The sequence below is a fragment of the Ostrea edulis genome, chromosome 10, assembly GCF_947568905.1.
Source record: "Ostrea edulis chromosome 10, xbOstEdul1.1, whole genome shotgun sequence".
In the NCBI taxonomy this organism is placed as follows: Eukaryota; Metazoa; Mollusca; class Bivalvia; order Ostreida; family Ostreidae; genus Ostrea; species Ostrea edulis.
Genome location: NC_079173.1, coordinates 21,662,582 through 21,687,123, shown reverse-complemented (window position 1 = coordinate 21,687,123; position 24,542 = coordinate 21,662,582). Strand labels below are relative to the sequence as shown.

Here is a 24,542-nt window from a genome sequence, read left to right as displayed (position 1 = left end):
TTGCATCATTCTGCAGACAACAAATCTCTGCTTGATCCTATCATTCTGTAAACAAAGCATCTCTGCTGAAACATATTGTACAGTAATACTTTAAAGGTGAAATATTTCTAATTTACCTTCATACAGTTTTAGTAGAAAGTAATCTGGGGAAAAAATAAAATTAAACCGTCTGCTAGACTTGAACCCACAACTTACAGATCAGTATTCAGCACACTATCCTATGGAGCTACTTATTGATCAGCTAGGCAATTGAATTGAACAGAAATATACAAATATTGCTGATATTTATACTTTCATTCATTGTTTCAAAAGGAAGTCGGCCATTATTTGATGTGTCATTCATCCTTAAGTCTGTGCTTTATACGTGATATGGTTTGGCCAATATGTCCTTGTAGTGCAAGAACGACAGCTAGATCTCCCTTGTAAAGCATGACTTGGGTTTAAGTCGACCTAAATAAGTATATGGCTTAATTGATCTTCCATCAAATCAAAAACGGCAAAACATTGGATATACAGTTGAACTTGTATCTCAAACACCGATATCTCGAATACTGTGGATATGTTGAGTGATTCGGAAGTCCTAACCACTTATTCTTTAAGTATTTTACCCTCGTTATCTCTAATCCTTGGATATCTCGAAGTTTTTTCTCTGTCCCATTGAGTTCCGAGATAACGAGGTTTGACTGTATAAATGTGGAGATGTGTTTTTTAGTGGGATTTTAATTAACCTAGGGTAGTTCTGTCCTTCTAGAATAATGATGTGAATAAAATTGATGTCAGTTATAGTGTGAGTAATGAAAAAATTAATATTGCTGTATCAGCATTTATGAAATCTGAGCCCCCGCCCAAGGATAACGGTGATTATGGGCTTTACTGCTACACTGATGAGATGGGGCCTTGCGTGATAGTGTAACAAATACTCTTGCTAAATCTGCAGAGCATGTGTATAATTAATTAATCATCCTAATTGATTTCCTATCAGCCACACATGTGGATACACCAAGAAAAAAGTTAACCCAAGGAACTAAGTGAGGTGTGGGAGATGGCTCTTTTCCCGTCTTATATTTGCAGTCCATTGATTTTAGTAAAGGTTGGATGTATAAAGTCTTCTAGCTTTGCTCAGCATGCCAAGTTTTGTTAATTGTTATTTAGTATTATGAAAATTCTCTGTATTGGTTTTAAATAAACTGCAAATGGCAGACCATTCAGGAGTGTTTTTTGTTACAGATTTGCAAACATGAAGGAATGAGTTTTCTAAGCAGGCTATTAAAAGTGGTGGATTCAATCCTGTTTTCTTCTTCTAGTAACTCAGTATTATGAAAATAAAGTTTGATCATGTTATTAAATAGATTGTTATGCAGCATTATTATTGTTATAAGTGGGAACAAAAATTGTGAGTTTCATGGCCCCTCCCCCCCTGGGAGCCTCAAAACTTTGAAAAACTGTTTCAATCTTGCATTTGTAATTTAAGTTAGAAATCTTCTCTACTCGGGGGCATGTGCAATTCATGATTCCTATGATTGAGTTAGCTTTATGACTCGTATAGTTAAAAAGCATTATTTCTTTAAAGGGTCATGTTTGGCACAAAGGTGACTAAATGACCAGATCATGTGTACTGAATGATTTCAAAATCAGATGCCGATTTCATTCCCCCCAGGTTTGAAAGATTTTTCACTTATATTCAACATGTAACTGTCACTTCTGATATACATGCAAGACTTGATAATGATAGTTGGGCAACCTAAAGGCCTATGGACCTTTTGTTTAAGTTTTGTCAAGTATGATTATGTCTGCAAAAAGGCAGGACAGAAAACTTCTATGTACATTCAATTTGAATGTTAGAATATATATGCAGTGATTAAATATTGACAGAAAACTTCTATGTACATTGAACGTTAAGATACATGTATGCAGCCATTAGATATTGTTACTTGGATTGCATGACTTCATTTAGAATATTCTGATGTAGAGTGATCAGTTATTACAATGACATAGGTCTAACAAAGGGTGACCATTTCCTTGCAGATGGTCAGCAAAATGGAGAAGCCAAAGAGACGGTCTTCGTCAATTCTGGGCCGAGTAACGGTGCCTGCGAGGTAGCACCATTCAGTGGAGAAGAGTTTAAGACCGAGTTCAAGGTCTTTTGTCGGGAGTGGCAGGATGAGGTAAGATGACTAGTTGGTGGGAACCAGTTTATTTAGGTGGAAGGCTGAATGCTATGCGAGTATTATATCATAGCATAATTCATATATATGGTTTTATATGAATATTGTACAAGTTTGTGAGGTGTTCTATCATGATCTATTGACCAAAGGGGGACAATATTTTCCAGGTGGAAGTTAGGGTGTGAATAGTGTTCTTTTGAAGGTTTGAAATCGGATTTCTTGTTGAACCTATAACACCAAATAGCTGTACAAAAAGTTTTATTTGAAAGTGTGTATTATACTAATTCTAAAAATCCTTTAAAGCCTGGGTTCTTTCCATAATCACCTGCATAGTTATGAGGAATATCGGTACATTAGATATCTAAAATGACTGCGTACTGTAAACCAACTTCTATTGGTGTGTGAGAAAATTTTGGAACCTCATAATCGCAAATATTTCTCATCGCGAACAGTCTTTGAATGTCTGTCATAGGCTCGTAAAAGGCTCAATCGCAAAAATTACCCACCGTGAACCAGTTACTACAGGTGAATCGCAAATGAAAGTAGGTGTTTAGTATTCTACTTCCTGTCTACCCAGCGCTGGCATGCACTAAAATGTATATCGCATCCTTTATGCTTCATCATGCATAATCCATTTAGCCCCGCATTGTGTGGTATGGAGATAATCATGCATTTTCTTTTCCTAATTGAATTTTTTTTTCAAGTACTGTTATGTACAAGAAATTCCTTTTAGTCAAATAGTTAGTACTCACAATGGTGAAACCACAGTACAACATCATATAAAGGAAAAACAAATAAACTTGAATGGTAATTACTTGCTACTGTACGAGAAGGAAATCAACAATTTTATACCAAAATGCATAAAATACATGCAAGCACCTGTAGTTGTAGTCGTACATCTGTCAGTAGTAATTTGTACTGCAGAAAAGTGCATCCAAGGAAATTGGCCATTTCCTGATGTTAGGCATTGAAAATGAGCAGTAAAGAGAGTGGATTCATCATGTGTTGAGTTTAAACTGATAGAAGGAGCTCTCTTCATGTAGGTTGTCATTTCATGTACTTTGGGAGGTCTTTTAGTTTGGAATACATGCAAACAAGATGGAAATAATCTAGGTCACCTGAGTCACTTTTTCAGGCATTTTGTGATATCTTAAGACCCACTTGGGTGATGTATTGCTATCTATTTTTGTCTATCATCATCTGTCATGTGTAAACTTTTCACTTTTTCAACTTCTCCAAAACCACTGGACCAACGTCAACCAAACTTACTGCAAGGTATCCTTAGGTGAAATGGGATTCAATTGAAGGGCAATGTCTCCTTCCAAGGGGAAATAATCATGGAAAGGCAAAAATAGGGTGGGGACATTTAAAAATCTTTTTCTCATGAACCACTTTGCCAGAATAGTTGTAATGTACTTGAAAGTTTCCTTGTATAGTGTAGATTCAATTCAAACCATGGCTCCTGGGTATAGAGTGGGGCCACAACAGGGGATCAAAGTTTGAAATGGTAGAGGTTATAAGAATTTTCAGATCTAATAAAACTAGATGAAAACATCAAAACTGATTGCTCCTGTTGGGATCTGGGGTTAGAATAGGCCCTATTTACCCCTTGCTTGTCGGATAAGGAAACGAAATGGGACAGTCCTTCGGATGAGACCGCAAAAACCGAGGCCCCGTGTCACAGCAGGTGTGGCACGATAAAGATCCCTCCCTGCTCAAAGGCCATGAGTGCAGAGCATAGGCCTAAATTCTGCACCCCTTCAATGGTATTGGTGACGTCTACATGTGAGTGAAAGATTCCCGAGAGGAACGTTAAACAATAAACAATCAAAATTTATTACATTTATTTTTGGGTTATAATAATTCACACAAGTTATTGATTAGCCACATGGGCAATAGTTCTATTATTGGTCACAATTAAGATTTTTTTCTGTTGGAGGGGGATCTGAAGAAAAGTCATGCCGCATATTTGTTTTGGAAAACTATTGAACATAGTATGGAGTTCTGTGATTGCAAACTTGCTAAGTTAATATGATTAAAGGGTTACATGCAAGATTTTATTTTTTGATTTACATGTGCTGGTGTTTTAGTGCTTCAGAATAAAGATGCTTATATTTATCAGAGCACTCTGTATTTTCTTATATCGCCAATCTTTGACAATGAATTGTGAAGAAACTGTGACCATTTTACTTACTGAATATATATATGCAGATCGATACATGATACTCAGGTGACTATCAAGGCCCATGGGCCTCTTGTTTTTAATGATAATCATTCAAAACTTTTATTTCCTATTTTCACAGCATCAACCTATTCAATATCAAGTGACCTTTGACCTTGGAAGTAACCATTCAGAAGTGTTCCTGTATCGAGGCCTAAGGAAGAGTGTTGTGTTCAAGTTACCAGCTGGTCTCCCTGAGAACAAGTTTGAAGGTAACTTTGCAATGAAGTCTTAATTAAAAGTTTGACTTATAGCATTGACCAGTGACAGCCATACGTGCTATACTCCAAAGTTATATATAAAGTAAAAAAACTGGAGACCAACACCTTAAGGTTAAAATTACGGAAGATTTTCACAAGTGGATACCATGTGGTATTCAACAAGGTCTGCATCCAAAAGTATTAACTTGAAGAAATAAAACAGATCACCAACACACCATGAGAATACAGTGTGAATTTTCTTTGGTTCAAATACCTACTGAATAAAATTCACACAGCATTCTCCCATGTGTTGGTGATCTTTTATATTTCATCAAAGTTATATACAATCAAAGTAGGTTTTGTATGCAATTTATGTTGAACTATATTCAGCTGGTAAACACTGGCAACAGGAAACATCCTGGGAATTAAATTTTGTTGATTTTGTGACCTTGTGAAATATGAAAATAAAGGTACACGAATTATTTTCTGTGTGTTTTTGCGCTTAGTTAAAACACTGAAGGATATGATCGTATAATTTTAGGAATACTATTAATGTTACATAATGATTGTAGTTTTATACATTACCATGTATGTTTTCATAAATCATAAGAAAGCACTCTAATTTGTGACATATACAGTCTAGAAGTTGTTCATTAAAATTCCATTTCCTTGAGGATTGCTTGTATTAAGAAGAGGAAATCTGTCGTCGTCCATTAACGATCGACAACTAAGATTTGTGATGCTGTCATTAAAAACTTGAGAAATCCTTGAGGCACAGTAAAGGCAGATAGTGATAATCATTAATTATAGAGACTCTTCAATGAGCAAGGCAGAATAATGAGAACTTTTCCTATTGTGTGTTTGCATGTTGTTTTTTTTTTTCTTGTTTAGTTGAGTGTGAAATTTGACATGTAAGCATTTGAAAATATGTGTCTTTATGGTCTATTTAGGTGAAAATGCATGAAATGACTCTAATCAGCAAAAAAAAAAAAAAACCCAAACCCCCCCCCCCCCCCCAAAATACGTACATGTACATAGATGGGGTTTAATTTTCATACCTTAATTCCTGGTCCATTACAGGAAATTAAGTGTTTTGGGGTACTGTGATTTAAAGGCATTCTAAGTACACAAGAGAATCATAAATAAGGAATATTACTTAGGAATCACTGCACTCAAGATATACAAAATTACTTCAGCTTGGAAAGTGTGAATATACCAATATAGGGTCTGTAGTATGCAGACATTTCTTCTACTTTATAAATCGAGGGATGTCAAGTGATGAAAATGTGATGGTTTGGGTTCTTTTCGTGAAATGAAATTTTCATGGTTTTCTGATTCCTTCCGCTGTAAGTCAGAATAACTCTTCAACGCGTTTGATTGTCAGGCAGAGGGTAATGATAGAGTGATGCATGCAATATATGTATAATGAGGAAATCTTCAGCCAAGCCAGATGGTGTGAGTGGGATGGACTTACTTTGAAGAATTACTACATAGGATTGCTGTATGCATGTAAGATTGCCGCACAATGTGGACATTGTTTGAAGGTCATGTGGTCAAAAATACACAAAAGATTGCCATGGAAGGCTTTCTTTTAATAAATTCTCACATACTTACCCAGTGTAAGACAGCATTTTCTGGTGTTAGACAACGATGCAAGATTCCTCTATTTTGCACTGCTGCAACGTAATTGATTATGATGTCATATATTTTCTATGATTTAACTAACATATGTAATTGAAACAAAATATTTTGTATTGTTTCTTTCACATTTTGATTTGATGCAACTTGCTGCGGACAGTCTTGAGGTTTTTTAGTTTATGCTTACGTTACTGTTTAATCATTTTCAGATATGCTCTTTCTGTTCCTCAATGAAGTTTGGGAACATATTGAGTTTTTTTGTGTGTGTATTATTATTGTTTTTAGTTCCGGAGTGTTCTTAGAAACTACACATAAGATGAAACCTTATTAGAATGATAGCATGAAAAGTGAAGAAAATTAACGAACAGTGATCAATTTTGTAACTTCTATAAGCAATACAAAAAGAGAGTTGGGCAAACACAAACCCCAGGTTATACCAGAGGTGGGGTCAGGTGCCTAGGAGGAGTAAGCATCCCCAGTCGACTGGTCATACTGCCATGAGCCTTATATCTTGATCAGGTAAACAGAGTTATCCATAGTCAAAATAAATGTGCCAAGAACGGCCTAACAATCCGTATGAAACAAATCGGACAGCATTTGACCCACTGATAGGTTATATTGTAGCATATCATTTGTAGATTTGCAGAAGAAATGTCACTTTCTTTGAACTAGCATGCATGTGCATTAGATTTTTGGTACACTCACCTTGGAATCACCTAGACCAGAACTTTTTAGGTCACCTGAGTCACTCGGGTGACCTATTACTATTGTTCTGCATTCACTGTTGTGCATTAGCAATTGAACATTTTTAACTTCTTGATAACTACCATTCCAATTCTTTCAAATTTGGCATAAAGCATCTTTGGGACAAGGGGGGCATAAATTGTAAATTTAAAGATTCCTGCACCCCCTGGGCCTCTGGTTCAGGGCTAAAACTGCCTAAAATTGATCAATTTTCAAAGATCTCTAGACTGTTTAATGCCTGTCTTTTGACATAGTGTATAATGGTATGAGTTTTATCGTCTGTCTGTCCGTCTCTGAGCATTTTATTGTGTCCTGATTGTATGTTGAGCACTGGGAGGCGTAGGTCAGTTGATGCATCTACAGGGATGGGGGAAATTGTCATGACGCAAAAGTAGGTCACTGACCTCATTTTGGAATTTCATGGCCATGCATAGTAAAACTGTGTCCAAATTAACCTTGTGCTCTGCAATGCCTAGAACTCCATGCATTCACTCTGGTTTGTCTGTGTGTATGCATGCCGATAGAAAACGTAAGGGCTGTTACAGGAATTTTAGTCTAATTTCATTGCAAACATAGATATGTCGGCCTGGATATGTGCATCACATACATACATTTGTTCCAGTTGAGCAAATCATATACCCAAGCCGTGCACTTTATTGATAATAACGGCTAGTACATTATAAAATCATCCAACAAGAATTAAAAATCTCGGATGAAGATCATGGGATTGATCAAAAGGAATGCCGCTAATGGCACTGCATGGGTAAAATGGCTGTTGCCTATGAAATCTTGTGACCACTGGACACATTAGGTGAGTACTATGATTAGATCATGTTGGATATTTCATCAGCAGGAAAGAAAATGACGTGTTCATAAAGCATGTGACTGTTATAACAAGTATGACTGTACATGCTACAGCTAGGACAGTCTCACACATTTAGATTTGGATCTTTTTCTCTTTCTCCCCTTCCCTAACAAATTGGTTGGCATGTCACAAATTTTGCGCATTAAGGAGGACCATAGAATATCTATCCACAAGTGAAATTGCCTGTGATGCTTCGATTTTTGACAAATCCGCAAAACTTTATTTCCATGAAAATTGTTAACACTGCAGTATCAGTTTTCAAACTGTGTTTTAAGAATGGAGGACAGAGAGTGTTTCAAGTTTGATTCCATTGATTATGTAACCTGGCTAGCTATGCATAATTGAGATAGTTATCTCAGTCACAGTACTATCTCCCATGGCTTGTGAAATAAGACTTGAATATTGTTAACTCTGCAAAACACCCATGCTATCAATGTAATCTAGAATATTTCAGATTAAGGGCAGAAAAATGTTGAATGATAAATTTTCCAGGCCATTTATGAAGCAGTCAAAAGCTTTTTCAGCAAGTGCAAATGATGAAACAGAATTTGTTATCAAGGAAATTTTGAAATTCAAAAAAAAATCCTGAAATGAAAACATCATTGATGGTGTTTGACTAATTTGGCAACTATCTGTGTCACTAACAATAGACCAATTTCAAGCAAACTTGGCATAAAGTATCCTCTGATCAATGAAGAGAATTCATTTTTTCCAAATCATATGCGCTAACATACCAAGGGAAGATATTTGGGAAATAATGAAGTGTTTAAAATTTTTCTCTACATAATATTCATAACAGTTAAGATAAAATTAACATGAAAAGCTTCCTTAAATAGTAAAGATTCAAATTTGTTTAAACTTAGAATCCTAGGACCACCTTAAATATGACAGATGGGATGATTTTCATGGTCAACTTCCATATTTAGGTAGCAATATTCCATTATCACCAGCATAAGGTGTTTCGAGACTGATTGGATACAAGACTTGAAGAGAGCATGCTCTGTGTATGATGAATTTTAAAACTGAGGCAGGCTACTTGCTGCAAATAGATTGATGTTAAGGCTAAGGGTTCAAGTTTTATATCACAAGCCATGATGTTCATTATATGAAGTAGTTCATTGGTTAGATGCAGTTTGCGAGCATCGATCAGTTTACTGATATTCTTGTTTCGCTGATTGTCCATCAACTTATCACTCATATCCTAGTAAAAGTTGGATTTCTTGGTTGTCTATATTTTCTGATCGTTGATCTCGATCTTTATTACCGATAACCTTGTGTTAAATGCACTAAATAAAGTAATTTTTTAAATGGTTATAATTTCAGTTTTTATATGCACTGTCTCATCTTTGGACAGGACTTATATAGTACAGCGATGTTTGTACGTCTGTTCAGAGTTTTCTGTTTCCTTATTTTAACAGTTTTTGAACCGGTATTGATCATATATCACACAAATTATTAAACTGATATTAACGCATTGATACATTCAAATGTCACAAATGAAATTCCCAACTTTTATGCAGGTATATGAACAGTACACCTGGCACCAGGTGATCTCTGGTATATCCAGGGGTCCATGTCTACTCTTAATTTTGTGTTCTCTAAGATTGATCCCAGTTTGTTATCTTCGCCTTTACATATAGTAGCTACCTTATAATCTCTTCATTTAGATGTATGTGAATGAGGAGAAGGAGCATGTTTATGAAGCAGATTAAGCTTTGTCTTAACAAATTTGAATCTTTTTGTACAGGGAGACATGTTTATATACCGTTACACTATCAATGTCAGCAAATCTGTTTGTTCAGCTGTTTACACATCCAATAATTCTCCAGGGTCGATCCCACTGCAGCCAAGGCTGTTATTTCTATACAAAGCCTTCACAAATGCATTTTATTAAAAAGGACATCGGCAAGTTATATTTATGGTAATAGACAAGTCAATGATATGTGCAGGAAACATGTGTAACTTAAGATCAGATGTGTAACAAAATAAAGAAAATTGTTATGGATATAAAGTCTTGAACATATATCATCCTAATTTGAAAATTAAAAACTTGGAAGATATGCCCCAATTTTGTGAGCCAAAAATTGAAGTTTCAGTGTACAATCAATGGCAAAAACTTCAGACTCTATAAGACTCCAATCCTTGTGATAAATAGATCTTACTTAATTTACTGAGCAAAGCAGATCAGCACCAAATTGTAAGTTGCATTGTATACAATTAAGGAATTTTGTGACACCAAATTTTATGAGATGAACAGCATATTTTATTTTTTAGTAACCTAATACCTTATTTCATAAAGCATTGACATCATTAATGCTGAATTATCGTTCTATGGAATTCATCCTAAAAACATAAAAGTGCATTTATTTATCAATTATAAGGAATAGATTTAATAGCAAAGTATGTGTTTATATATAAGCTATAACAGGACCCAATGATATACTTTGGTATAACATTCATTCCTCAGATAATAAGATTTTTTAATTACATCACAAGTTCTTAAATAATGTGTGTTTTAATCAGCTAAAGAATTTTGTGTGAGCTGATAAAATTGTGTGGACTGGTTTGCGGGCTGTCTTGTCAGGATGCACTTTTTCACAGGCCGTGTGTAGCTCGAGGGATAGACAAGCAAGAGAGTTACAACTGTTTATCTCCTGTGTTGACAAGCCCAAATATTTGTTCTCGGCAATAAAGCCCCTTCCAAATTGAAATTTATTGAACTTTTTATATCCATGATAGGAGGGCAATCTGATATTGAATGTGTGGAATAACTGTGTGTTAGATATGTAGACAGAGGTTTGTTCACAGAGGGAGCTGTGTCATTTGATTGGGGGAGAAAAATGAGAACCATGTTTCAGATTCAATGCACACTCAAGGACAAAACCTAGGATAGGGTGTTCTGTGGGTCTCGATCAGGTCAGTATTGAATGAAATGCTACTCCTGATATTAAATGTATGTATTGATCCTTCCTTCGAGGGACGTGATATTAACTAGGGGTTTAGATAAGATGTTTATTGGTAAAAGTTGAACATTAGGATAAAGATTCTATATGGAAAATGGGCCAGGATACAATATCGTAAGGTTTGAGTGTCTTCTTTTATGGGCACATCAGTCTGGTCCAGTAAGAGGCAGCATGAAAGGGGAAGGGGGGGGGGGGTTGTTGGGTGATTATAGTTATAAAGAGAACAGATACGCTATCAAGGTGGTATCTAACAATTCTTCTATTTTCTGAGTTAAATGTAGCCACAGGTCACCTTGCGGAATCTATCGAAAACAACGGTCTGTCGGTTTTAACAGGTGGATTTTGTACCATAGTTGATTTTTAAATATTTTGCTGTTGCAGAATAAAGTGTTGTATTAGGAATTTGATCTTGAAGACTGCAACCGTAAGTTGAGAGGGGCCTTACTCTTTGAAGTTTGTGAGTAAAGGGGTGTGTCTTAGTGTGTTTGACATTAGAGGTGTATGGTCATTCTTCAAAGTTAGGTGATAAATGTACAAGCTGAGGATTTTTAATGTTGTGTGTGAGTCATTACCTGGGGGGAATGAATTGGATTCTACCTGTGGGTAAGGTATGGACCACTGTTTCATTATACTGAAGGATGTATGCAACAAGGGAGACCTTTAATTTGCCAGTCTGAAAAAAAAGTGCAGGATTATTTTTAAAAGTCCCATATCTGTCAGGACTAAGCTGGTTGCCTTGACAACAGATGCTGGCCATGAGTTGGGGGGAAAATTGATTACTTCATGTCCCGATAGGAGAAGTATTTTTTTTTTTCACTCTTGATCTCCTAGCTGTTCCACATTAAGTAGCTCAGAACCAGGTAATGAAAACATAGCCAGGCTAAAATGAGAAAATTGATGGCAATAGTCTCTCATATTACCCAGTGAGTCGATGAAGCATGTGACGTGCTTTCAACATTTTTTTTCTCCCGATACTTTGCAGTTTTCCTGAAGGTTTCGGTACTGGACGGACAGAATGCAGCATTGCGGTATTGTTCCACCTCCATTACAGTACGGCCAGCTAGACTCAGCGGGACGGACGGGAGGGAGATAGGTCGCAGTGATCCAGGAAGTGAGAGGATGACGGTGGGAAACACAATGTAAGTCCAATTTACGTTCAGCCATTTTTCTCTTGGGAGTTTATACAAACTGTACAGATTCCCACTCTCTCAGGTTGAAATAACGGATTTTTTGATTTTTCGTTTTGAATTTAAAGAAATGTTAGCACACTGTAGTGGGAAATTTAAAACATGGTTATTAGGAAATTATGAGTTTTACTTACCAGACAGATTTGAAGGTCGAGAGCTTTAAGCAGAAGCATGGAAAGTTTGCTTAATGTGTAATTCTGTAATTTGCAAAATGTTGCTACAGAATATTTAATCTGTTTTCATTGAAATAAGACCATTGACAGATTCCATGAATTAGTTTTCTCAATAGGTTATTATTATTTTTTACCTAAATTTGAACAAAGAGGGTATGCAAGACTTTTATTACAATAGCAACAATGTGTAATTATTTTTAAGAGAATGCACATTTATTATAAACGATGAAAGTGCCTGTGAACTACAAGCTGATTGGTATCTCAGAAATTTAGGGAAAATGATATCTAAATTGGATCCATTATGTTGTAATTCTATAAAAAATCATTTTTGCAAGTTACTGATGTAGAATATCCGCCAAGGGGTCAAGTTCGCCTGTAATATCTCGGCAGTTTACGTAATGAATTGACCTTTTCTTTGTGCCTGTAGTATCAATATCGTTCAATAACACTTTTAAGAACCCTGGTAACACCAGGGCTGAGCTCTCGTACAAGGCATAATTTATGTTACCCATAGCTGATCTGAGCCTGGTGCTCTTGTATTTGTCCTTGATTTTCCATGGATATAAGTAGGATTTCTTTAGAAATTTATCCTGATATATGGATTCTTGTAATACCAAGGATCTTTACAGCGTGGGTAATTGTCCGGAAAATGAACACTCATTGATCCAACTTTATTTAGCGAGACATCTTTTCAGTCCCTGCCTTGATTGTCACCCTGGTGTTAAATGGCCTTTATGTTGCATTTGTTAGGGCCCAATAAATGAGTCATGTGACTTTGTAACACATTTTTGGGAGATCAGACTCCCTGTTACCTGTGTTTACCTGAGCCAATGTTAATTTCACACAGGTATAATAAGTTAAAAAGAGTGAAGTGTAGAGGGCTAAGACAAGTGATAAAGAAATTGTTGTGAAAGATAAGACAGGGTTGTTGACTTTGATCTATGAAGGGGGGAAACCTATGTCTGACAAATCATTTTTTTTTTTACATTGAGCCAGTTGAGTTTTTGTGCATATGTGTAGGTGAAAGGAAATTTCTTAAATATCCGGTTACAGGTACAAAAAGTTCATCAATGAGGTTTCCTTTTCCAGATAAGTTATTTTAATCATTGGATTTCATTTTAAATGTGAAGAATTTTGTAATGGATATGATTTGTTCAATGGGTTGTTGAATTGTCCTCCAATCAATGTCTAAATGTGCAAAATCTCTGAACAATGCCCAGCACAGTGTTGGGCTGCTCTAGTGTGTTTTACACATGTGAGAGGTCAGTCCAAACAGGTAAGATTTTTAGTTCACCTGAGTGACACAGGTGACCTTTTGCTACTGGTCTGCATCCATCATCCTGTGGCGTACTCCACCATGCATTAACAATTGAGTATTTTTAACTTCTAAACAACTGCCATTTCAATTCTTTTAAAATCTGGTATGAAGCGTCTTTGGAGCAAGGGGGACATAAATTGTAAATTTCAGGACCCCTGGGGCCTCGGGTGGAGCGGAAAATGCAAAAAAAAATTATTTTTTTTTTTTTTTGCCCATTTTCAAAAATCTCTTTACAACTGTACATCTGTTAGGAAAGTGAATTGCAGGGTCTTGTAGAGCAGGAAGGCTGGTACCAAAATTGTAAATGCTTCCCAGGGTAAAGGTTAATAATTCGAGGGCAGAGCCAAACTTGGTATAAAGAGATATGTAAAACATTTAAATAAAATCTTCTTTTGTGTCATTGATACTAAATTGAATATTTAGAAGAAGCAGGTTAAGCCCTCTACCAATGTTGTAAATTTCATGATTTCAGGGTTAGGGGTTTTGGTACCAGGGTAGGACCATATCTGTTAGTATGTAATTGGATGAAGAGAATACCTGTTGAAAACGCTTTAAAACTCCACGAGATAGCACAAACTGTAACATGATATTTTCCTTGATGATCCCTGAAACAATAGTATTTTATCAGTTTTTATCAGAAATGGATATGGCCTTGAATAATTGAAACCTCATTTTCGCTTTGTGGTACAATATAAGAGCTACAGTTTTTGTTGATTGATAGATTTTTTTATGCCTCCCCCTTCTTGCTATGGAATGGTTAGGGAATATATAGCATTACTTTTTTTCCATACTTCCATTCTTCTGTGCCTCCCGACCATCATTTCGCTAGAGTTCAGTTTCCGTTCATTGTCTTTGCTTTTAATGCACATGTTCAATTGAAATATGGTATGTATAGACACATCAATGAGAATATTCAGGTCAACCTCCAATTTGATTCTGGTTGAATGCTTTTTGACAGAGTTGTGCCCCTTGGACTTAGAAAATTCCAGTCATAATCTCAGTGATACATAAACAGTTTGAATATAGATATATCATGAGAATATGCTGGTCAAATTACTTTAAGGGTCTGGTCAGATAAGTTTTTGCAGAGTTATGCCTCTTGGACTTTATTTTCTCATCTTTATTTGTATAAATAACGAATTCAATGTATAACGAGACAGAATCAAAATCAATGACTTAATCATTAAAATCATTAAAATAATATTGAAAATTTTAAGAGGAGTTACCTGCCCTTGACAAAAATAAGAAAATTCTTATTTTCTGAAAATGTCTGTAGTAAATCATTAATTTTATTTCATATTTTTCATAAAGGGAAAGATTTTGTATAATGAAAGGAGACAGAATCAAGATCAATGACTTAATCATTAAAATAATATTGAAAATTTTAGAGTTAAATTATCTGCCCTCGACAAAAATAAGAAAATTTTTATTTTCTGAAAATGTCTGTAGTGAATCATTTTTATTTCTAATTTTTCAGAAAGGGAAAGTTGATGTAACTTTCACAGAGAGATTTTGTATGAAAATTCAATTTCTTTTAATAAAGAATATTTCAATAAAATTTTCTCTTTATAGAATTTAAGATGAAATGAATGAAGCAGTAATCAAAATTTTAAGATTCCTATAATGGTGGATTATTTTTATTTGATAAACCCTTTGAAATAATATGATTGCAAAAAATCCCACCATCCATTTGTTAGATATATGTAATATGATTGTTATGCATTGGATATTTTATTTTTAACAATCAGGTCATGGGATCCATAAAACAAACTGTATGCTTAATGTGTGATGACATACCTGATCAAGAATATTTATTTTAAAAAGTCTCTCTCTCTCTCTCTCTCTCTCTCTCTCTCTCTCTCTCTCTCTCTCATGCCCCAGGTTTAAATACATATGCAGCAATGTTCAGTAACCCATCACATTTTGCATTATTAAGTAAACCCACTCAAAATTTACAACATCATAATGGTAAACCGAAACATGCAGCTGAAATGTTAGTTTTATAAGTGGCTGAAAATTTATGTTACAGCTGAATGCAATTGAGACTATGGAACGGGCTGTAAAATAGATTTAATGACCGTCAAACGATTCTGTTGAACATAATTTCCTCTTTTAATTTTGAAATTTGGAATATCAGTCGTTGGCTCAGCTAGTGGAATTCTGCATTATTTCTCCCCTTCCTTTATTACTGGCTATTGATAACCGTTTATATTCTTTGACAATTAAGGGCAAAATGAGAGAGAAGCATTGATTGGATATAAAAAAAATTACGTTGCCGGCGAAGACCAACAGCCGCAATCTTCCAATTTATTGATGTTAAGGATAAATGAATATGTTGTGGGGAATTTAATCGGGAGAGATTGCTTATTTGCATGACCTTAGGAAATTCACATATAAACTGCCTAACAGAAAATTGCCAGCCCTGTTCACAAGAATCCCTGAATATTATGTAGAGTTTTTGAATTTGAATTCACATGCAGTTACAGACTTTGTACATTAATTTTTCATTTAGGTGCCTGATTTTTCACATTTTATTGTGAAAAATATTTCTTCTTAATAAGTTTTGTTTATAATATACTGTTATATCTTAAATTATCACATTGTATGATTGAAATGCTCAATAGAATTGAATATATATTGTTGAACATATAGAATAGCCTTAGAAATCCCTAGTGCTGATAAATAAGTCTTAATTTGAAGAGTTTTAGGTACTTAATAAAAATACAGTATTATTTGAAAGGTGAAGATAACAGTGATCAATATCACAAGTCCTATAAGCAATTTCATTCTGTATAATGACCTTGTACTTTACACTGTAACCCCACCCCCACTCCAAAATAATAATAAAAGTGTACTGCTTGTGTATTTGTTTCACTTTTGGTTAATTTGCTCACTCTGAGCTTGCATTTTTTTTTTTTGGCTCACCTGAACTGAAATTTGTCATTGTTGTTACTTTTTCACATATTGACCTCTCTTATCAGGAACTAATGTGCCAGTTTCAACTACATTTGGCACATATTTTCTTTTAAGGGGATATAAAATTAAGAGTTATAAAAAATTGGATGTTACATTTTTAGCTCACCTGAGCTGAAACCTTAAGTGAGCTTTCCTGATCGCCTGTTGTCCGTCGTCTGCCTGTAAACTTTTACATTTTTCAACTTCTTCTCCAGAACCACTGGGCCCATTTCAACCAATCTTGGCAAAAAGCATCCTTGGGTGAAGGGCTTTCAAGTTTGTTCAAATGAAGGGCCATACCCCCTTGAAAAGGAAGATAATCTCAAGAATGCAAAAATAGGGTAGATTCATTTAAAAATATTCTCAAGAACCACTGGTCCAGGAAAACAGAAATTTACATGAAAGGTTCCTGGCATATATATAGATTCAGGTTTGTTAAAATCATGGCCCCTGGGGGTAGGATGGGGCCACAATAGGGGATCAAAGTTTTACATACAAATATAAAGGAAAAATCTTCTCTAGAATCACTGGGCTAGGAAAGTAACAAATTTATATGAAAACTTCCAGACATAGTGAAGATTCAAGTTTGTTCAAATCATGACCCCTGGGGGTAGGATGGGGTCTCAATAGGGGATCAAAGTTTTGCATACTAATAAAAAATTAGCTTTTCCTCCAATATGACTTATCCGATAGACTTGAAACTTTGTACAATGCTTCATTGCCATTTGTAGATGTGCATATTGTCGGGACAGGAGGATTTAATTATTATCCTAAAAGTTATGGTGTATCTAAGAGGGGTGGAGGATGTTAAAATAGTTTGTGAACACTTCTCCTATATGGCTTATCGGAGTTCATAATGTCCATGTTCTTGCTCATGATTTTTCCGCCATACCATGCAGTACATTAAGGGGAGGAGGTTTCATTTGGAGCAAGTTTCCAATTTGGGGAGCTGGGTAGACATTTGTTTTTCATAAAAACAATCTCTGTTTTTATATAATTATTTATTAATCATTCTCAGTAATGGCTGACAGTAGTTGCATATAAATTTAGGCATGCATCAGATAAATGATCTGACTGCATCGGAAGCCAGTTGTGTGTTTTAAAGTTTGATCTTAAATTTCAATACTACAAAGCAGAAATTTAACTGCTATGGATTTACAGTAACTGCACAGGTGATTTTACAGAACAAGTGTGATCTATCAAATTCCAATTGTGATATGTTCAACATGGAAAGATATGACCATGAAATCTACTCCATGTTTATTATTGATTCTGAAAATCTCAATTTCACATCATTTTGTCACCGGCATTTCCCTTGAATTTGATGGATTTATCTCACTATTATTTTAGCATGTTAATATTTATCAGTGAATGTTATGCAATGGAATTTGTGTTCTTGAATTTGGTACAAAGATGGATTTGATCTATGGAGGAGATGTAGAAAAAAAAAACTAACCACTACTGTACAACAGTAGAGGGAATTTATTGTATTTAATGTGTTTTCACTTCCGGCAATTTATCAGCAATACTTTAAACTTGACTGTTTCGTTTTAGATCTGAGCTAAAGAATCAGTATGATAGCTGTGTGAAGAAAGACAACAGTCAAACTAGGATTCTCACCATGTACTTAGCCATGCTTCTGACCAGGGGAGGTCACTCTAGATATGAAGGACTACATCAGGAGCTTCTGACTAATCTTGGGGATCTTCCCATGCAGTATGAAGTAAGTATAAACATACATTCGTTATGTCATGAAATGGCAGGGACAGTGTGGCCTTTTCCCATCCTTTCCACTGTCCTGTCATGATTTCTACTTACAGAGGCACCAATTACAGTACCCGCAACGTTATTCTTGACATTCCTATCGTGCGTGTATCCTATCGTATCGTGCGTGTATCCTATCCTATCGTGTATCAGGTTTTCCGTTTTCTATCGTGTTTTGCGTTTATCAGGTCTATCGTGTATCGTGTTTTGCGTGTATCAGGTTTTCCGTTTATCGTGAAAATCGTTTATCGTGTAGCTTCGGAAACTATCGGGATCGTATATAAAATCTAATGAAAAAGTACGATACTTTCCGAAACCTTTATTCGTTTTGTTAAAGAAGCTATTTTTAGGAATCGAGGAAAGATGGTATATTTGAAGGAGAACATAAAGTTGTCGATTTTAAGGCAGAAGAAGAGCTATTTGTCTGCCCAGAGAGAGAGTGAAAATTTATCACAATTTAATTCTAAGTAGTCTGGAAAGTAGGACAGTAAACCAAGCACAGTAAATCTGAAAGCTCCTTCTGAAGTTCATAAACATTTGTTTGTCTAGAAACAGTTATTTGTAATTAACACTAACAGAAAAATAGGGAGTTCCGATTTGAAAGGAAAAATCAGTAAATTACATTGTTTATCACATACATGTATATTTTAATAATGGTTCTTTTTCTTCCGATTTTTTTTTTTCACGTGTATGCTACTTATATAGCAACTGCTGAACTTGTGCGCGTCCTTATATCTGATTTCGTGTATCACCCGTGTTTTGACAGCTAACATTCTCAGGGACATTGTATTTCACACATTTAGGAGATTAAGTTTTAAAAGGGTGCAAGGGTGTTGCATCCCCCAAAATTCTGCTCAACTGGGCACGATTCCGCTGTCATCGTTGTTGTTTTTTTTATATACCTTGTACATGTACACATGTACCAATACTCGTACGTGTAGATACTGGAAATTTATGTTGGTTTTGATGATTATTTGAATTTTTTTACACACTAAGCGTTTCAAAATTGCGAATTTAAAACAAGCCGGGTTTTGTTTATGTTTTTTAAACAGTATATTTATGTTTTGTTAACAAAATATCAATTCAAATAAATATGTTCCAATTACTTATGACTATCAATTATCAATCATAGTGTAAAAATATCTAACAGGTGTAGTGCGGTTGGTTTTTTTAAAGCGGTCATTATGAAAATAACTTGAGATGTTGAATGAGCCGTGAACTTAGAGCTTGATGCAAAATAACCCCCTCCTCGCTACACGCACAATATTACTTGGTTTTATTTCATACTCAAGGTAATATACATTAGCATAAGAGAGCTACTGAAGCATGATATCACTACATTATATTACATTTAGTTAATTCCCTGTATAATCTATATATTAAACATTAGGTGACAATATAAGTTTTAGAATCATTGGCTGATAAAATTCATATAGATATCAAATAATGAATTCAATGCCGTATATATTTTATTATTTTTTTAAAATTTTAGCTGTGATGGCATTAAAAAAAAACAAAAAAACGTACGACCGTGGATTAAAGAAATTATATGGTAGAAAACCGATCAATGTTTTAAACAAATGTTACCGCGACGGGGACAGGTAGCTGATAGTCATCCCGCGATGAGAATGCGGTCTTCCTGAGTTACCTATAGATTACCGCGTTAGATTTTTTCCCATCGCGAGAACGCGGGAAACAAGAAATCCGTTTTGTCCGTAATGTAGGTATATAATGAACATTGAAATCCTTCAATATTATTATCAACATAATGTAAACATAATGTAATTATGTTGTAGGTATCAAAATTTCGTTCCGTCTAAACCGTTTCTAAATTTACAACATTTCTATCAGGTTTTCCGTTTATCGTGAAGATCGTTTATCGTGTTTTGCGTTTATCAGGTCTATCGTGAAGATCGTTTATCAGGTTTTGCGTTTATCAGGTTTATCGTGTATCCTATCGTATCGTGCGTATATCCTATCGTATCGTGCGTGTATCCTATCCTATCGTGCGTGTATCGTGTTCTATCGTTTATCATGTCAAGAATAACGTTGCGGGTACTGTATATAGTAAAACAGGCTTATAGTGAAGTGATAGAAGAATTTTGATGCTCCATAAACATAATTTGTTGTATCAAAAAAGTGATATATGTTTTAAAACTACAGGGAATGAAAACCACTTTGCTGTATAAGCATGAATTCATTATAAACGTTAATTCATTATAAAAGTGTTCACTATAACCTGGTGTTACTATATATATATATTATATATATATATTATCGCATAATAGACATGATAGAGAAATCAATAAAAACAGAGTTATTGCCCTTGGATTCAATATTTTGAAACTTATCATTGGTTATTCATATATAACTTAGACTTTTGAAATATTTTATTTTTAATAAGATTTTTTACAATAACTATCGAAAGGGACTCCAACAAAAGGTATGTTCCTATCATGTATAAATCTAAATAAATCATTGGTTTTGCAAAATCTGATGACATCACAGAAGGGTGGAATTACTTTAAATCAAGAAAATTGTGGCTCAGGGTAAAAGAAAATGATGTTGCAAACTTCCTTATTAGGTTATAATTTTCTTTAACAGATCAAAACTTAATCATAGAATTTAGTTTTTGGGCGCAATGAAAATTAACAACTGATGTTATTTAGTAGTGGTTGTTTGACCAATAATTTAGGAGGTGTTGAGGAGCACTGCAAGAAATATGTCTCTGAAAATGCAAAAAAAAAAAAAAGTAACATCAGCTAGGTATCCTGATAGAACAACATGCAATAACGAAATTCTGTCTTGACCTGAGGAAAACTCCGATAGAGAAGAAAAAATAACACAAGTAACAGCGAATAATTGGCATATACCCAGGTCGTTGATCTGATGGTCAATTTCAGAGATAAGTCAGGAAGTGTACAAATGTAGGTACCGTTATGTAGGAAAAATACAAAATCATGCCTTCATTAAGTTATTATGAAAGCTAGGCCAACATTGAGAGAAGTCGCGTCTATTTGTGATAAGTTACCAAATCTTCGGTTTTCAATATACTTACCGAGGATGGTAATTAATAGCGTTCTAGTGTATTTGATTCATAGCTAAGGAGATGTGAGAAGTGTTTGCAGTGTGCAGGTGACTTAAGATAAAAATTAAAAGATACTCGTGATTGCAACATTATAGAATACCCATCTGTCTTGACTTCAGACTGGGCTGTATGGCTGGTATAGACTATGCTGGTAACACATTAAAGTATTGTGCATTGATCTTATTTTTGTATATATATATATACATTATCATGATTTATATCAAAATGTTATTTCACTCAATTGTCACAGCTGGTGTTATAAAGAGAAAAATCACACGTGTTCACAAAACTTTATGGACAGCCCTGGTACATATAAATGATAGCACCCCAATTACTTTTCACAATGATCAGTTAAAAAAAAAAAGACATTTAGTAAAGCTTTGATTTCCATTCTTCCCCAAAATTGTGCAGTTCGTTATTCCGGGAGACCTCTTGGGTTTAGGCCTCCTCGCAATCTTCCCCAAAATTGTGCAGTTCGTTATTCCGGGGAGACCTCTTGGGTTTAGACCTCCTCAGTCTGGGCACAAGGTTAAAGTTATAAGGTCATGACGACACTGCACTCGACCTATGAAATCTAAACTAATGAACCTATAACAAACTCGGTACATAGCAGGTACTTAAAATGCGCATGACTAATTGTCAGATTCATGGCCTGTTAGTGCAAATCCCCAGGGTGGATTGTTGGTAGTATATTGTTTAACATCCCGCTCGAGAATTTTCCTATCATGGCGACATCACCATTGCTGTTGAAGGACTGCAAAATTTAGGCCTATGACCTTTGAGCAGGGAGAGATCTTTATCGTGCCACACCTGCTGTGACACGGGGTCTCGGTTTTTGCAGTCTCATCCGAAGAACTGCCCCATTTAGTTGCCTTAGAGGACAAGCAAGGGGCATTGAGGGCCTATTCTAGCCTGAATTCCCATGAGGCTACAGGGTGGGACTAGATGGAATTCATGTACTTAAAATGCAAAAAAGTGAAGGAAAGGTTTTTGTGTGAAGTATCATTTAAAAGGACTTAAAGAGGAGAATTAAAAAAAAAAAACAACGATCACCATGGAGATACCATGGAGATAGGATGGGGCAAGGTCATTGAATGCAGGAAATCAGAATATCTTTGGAAATGTCTATAGAAATAGATTTGAGAGACTGTCGCCATGGAGGTTGGGACTGAAAATCAACATTGAATCTTTCCTGCAGCACACCGATATAAGTAGACAGAAGATGAGATAGGCAACGGAGTCTGTTACTATAGATGTGATCAAGATAAAGTGCATCTCTATTGTAACACTGGCCCAAATATCATCATTTCTAAATTTATGCAAGGAATATATTTTCACATAATTTAGGGAGAAGCACCATTTATTCAATATGTGTGCTATATTGTGGAGACTCTTGATCAAGAGTCCAGGTTTAATTGTTTTCGCGATTTGACGGTTATGAGCTTTTTCATGATATTGAATGCTTGCATGAAATAAGGAATCTGCAAGATGTTGAATTAATTTGATCCTTAATTATATGCTTTAAATTGAATGAAATAAGGCTCAGTCAAATTCTAAGTGTGTATTTTTATGAATTTTGAAGGTTGATATTCTGCAGACAGCACAAGCGTTAGTTCAACTGACATCAAGTCCTATCAAGGTAAACTTTCTATTAGAAAGCAATACAAGTTCAAAATTTTCATGTGAATTTTCTTAGTAGAATATGACACACTGATTTTGACTACAGCTTACTCCGTTTACCTGATCAAGATATAGGGTTCATGGTGGGTGTGATTGGTTGATGGGGGATGCTTACTCCTCCTAGGCACCTGATCCCACCTCTGGTATGTCCAGGAGCCCGTGTTTGCCCAACAATTTATTTTGCATTCTTTATAGGAGTTATGAGATTGATCTCTGTTCACTATCTTCACCTTTCATGGAAATGTAGTTGAAATGAAAATACACATTCTAAATTATAAATTGGCTTCTTTACATTAGTCATGCAGAGGAGGCCTGTAAGAAATGACTGTAGACAAAAGTAATAGGATTTTCTGGTGCAATGAATAATAGAGACTCTTACTGTGCTGTCAAGCAGGGGGAAATCCAAATTGCCAAGATGCAATTTTTTCATGTAAAGGTCTAATTCAATATTACAAAGTAGCGATGATATCCAGGATTTAGTTGAGTGGTGAGAGAGGCTTATGTATGGACAGCAGCCATGGACAAGCAAGGCTCTAATTCCATTTAGATACATCAACTGAGATTGTGGTATAGCAGTGCTTGTTATATATGTTTATTAACTGCCGAACTGTTCCGAGATTTGTGTAGACCAGTGATATGATTATACTTATGAACTTTTGAACTATACAAGATAGGGTTGTTATCATCGAGGAAGTGAAAGGTCAAAGCCATATGATGGATAAAGGTCAGAGTTTAAGTTTGTCCCAATATTTTACTTGATGACAGTTCCAAACATTATCTTTTATAAATTCTTTTGTTGTACAAGTGATTCTTTCTCTGGTCTATGAATATCTCAGTTTCACAATTGTACATCAAATCGAGGCTGTAAGCTGGTAGTCCATCACATTAGGAGAGAGACCAATGACAGTTTTATTACCGATTTTAGCATTATCCCATTTTCATCAATTTCAGTCTGTTTGATATGTGTCATTAATTGTCCAGGGATTTTTTTTTTATCTGTTTTACACTGTCTCATCAGCGTCTCATATTGTGTCTCTCTGTCTTTGTCAGAAGAAGAATGTCTATGTATTGAAATTGATCCTTAACTTAAAGCAAAAGCTACAATGCGGTTGTACTGGTCACATGGTCCAGGGTATTGCTTAGGAACCCATAGGAACAAAGGGACTGGGGAAATAAAAATAGATTCAAGCTATGTGCTCTTGTTCTGATTCTTTACAAGTTTGAGATGGTTCTCTTTATCCATAAACTTTCCATCTTGTAGTGCCAGATTGTTGTGTTTGGTCAATGGTGTATATTTTCTTCATCCAACAAGCAGAATCTCCATCATATAGCAGATTGTTTCATTAGGCTTTTATTTTGAATTGCCTCCCCATGTCACAAGACAAGCTGATTTGTCAATGGTATTTCCAGATAAGTCCTATTAAAAACTGACCGTGGTCCTTTGTCGTCTCAATGGGATTCCCGCAGAAAATGCCTGTGTAATCTGATTGGTTGACGAGATCCAATGTGATGGAGTGTCTTCCTTGTAAGCTTATTTCTCTCTTTAGGGTTTTATTGTGGAACATCATTGTCTTGTTGTCA

The 24,542-nt window shown here is 35.3% G+C and overlaps 1 protein-coding gene across 4 annotated transcripts in view; it reads left to right on the top strand.

Moving 5' to 3' along the window:
- Nucleotides 1-24,542, top strand: part of LOC125665513 (polycystic kidney disease protein 1-like 1) — a 221,997-nt gene that overhangs the window by 126,010 nt on the left and 71,445 nt on the right. For all 4 annotated transcript variants that reach the window (XM_048898165.2, XM_048898166.2, XM_048898167.2 and 1 more), the window contains 5 exons: nucleotides 2,026-2,165; nucleotides 4,469-4,598; nucleotides 11,779-11,935; nucleotides 17,984-18,152; nucleotides 22,864-22,920. In XM_048898165.2, coding sequence (XP_048754122.2) covers nucleotides 2,026-2,165; nucleotides 4,469-4,598; nucleotides 11,779-11,935; nucleotides 17,984-18,152; nucleotides 22,864-22,920 — 653 coding nt within the window. The remainder of the gene's footprint in view (nucleotides 1-2,025; nucleotides 2,166-4,468; nucleotides 4,599-11,778; nucleotides 11,936-17,983; nucleotides 18,153-22,863; nucleotides 22,921-24,542) is intronic.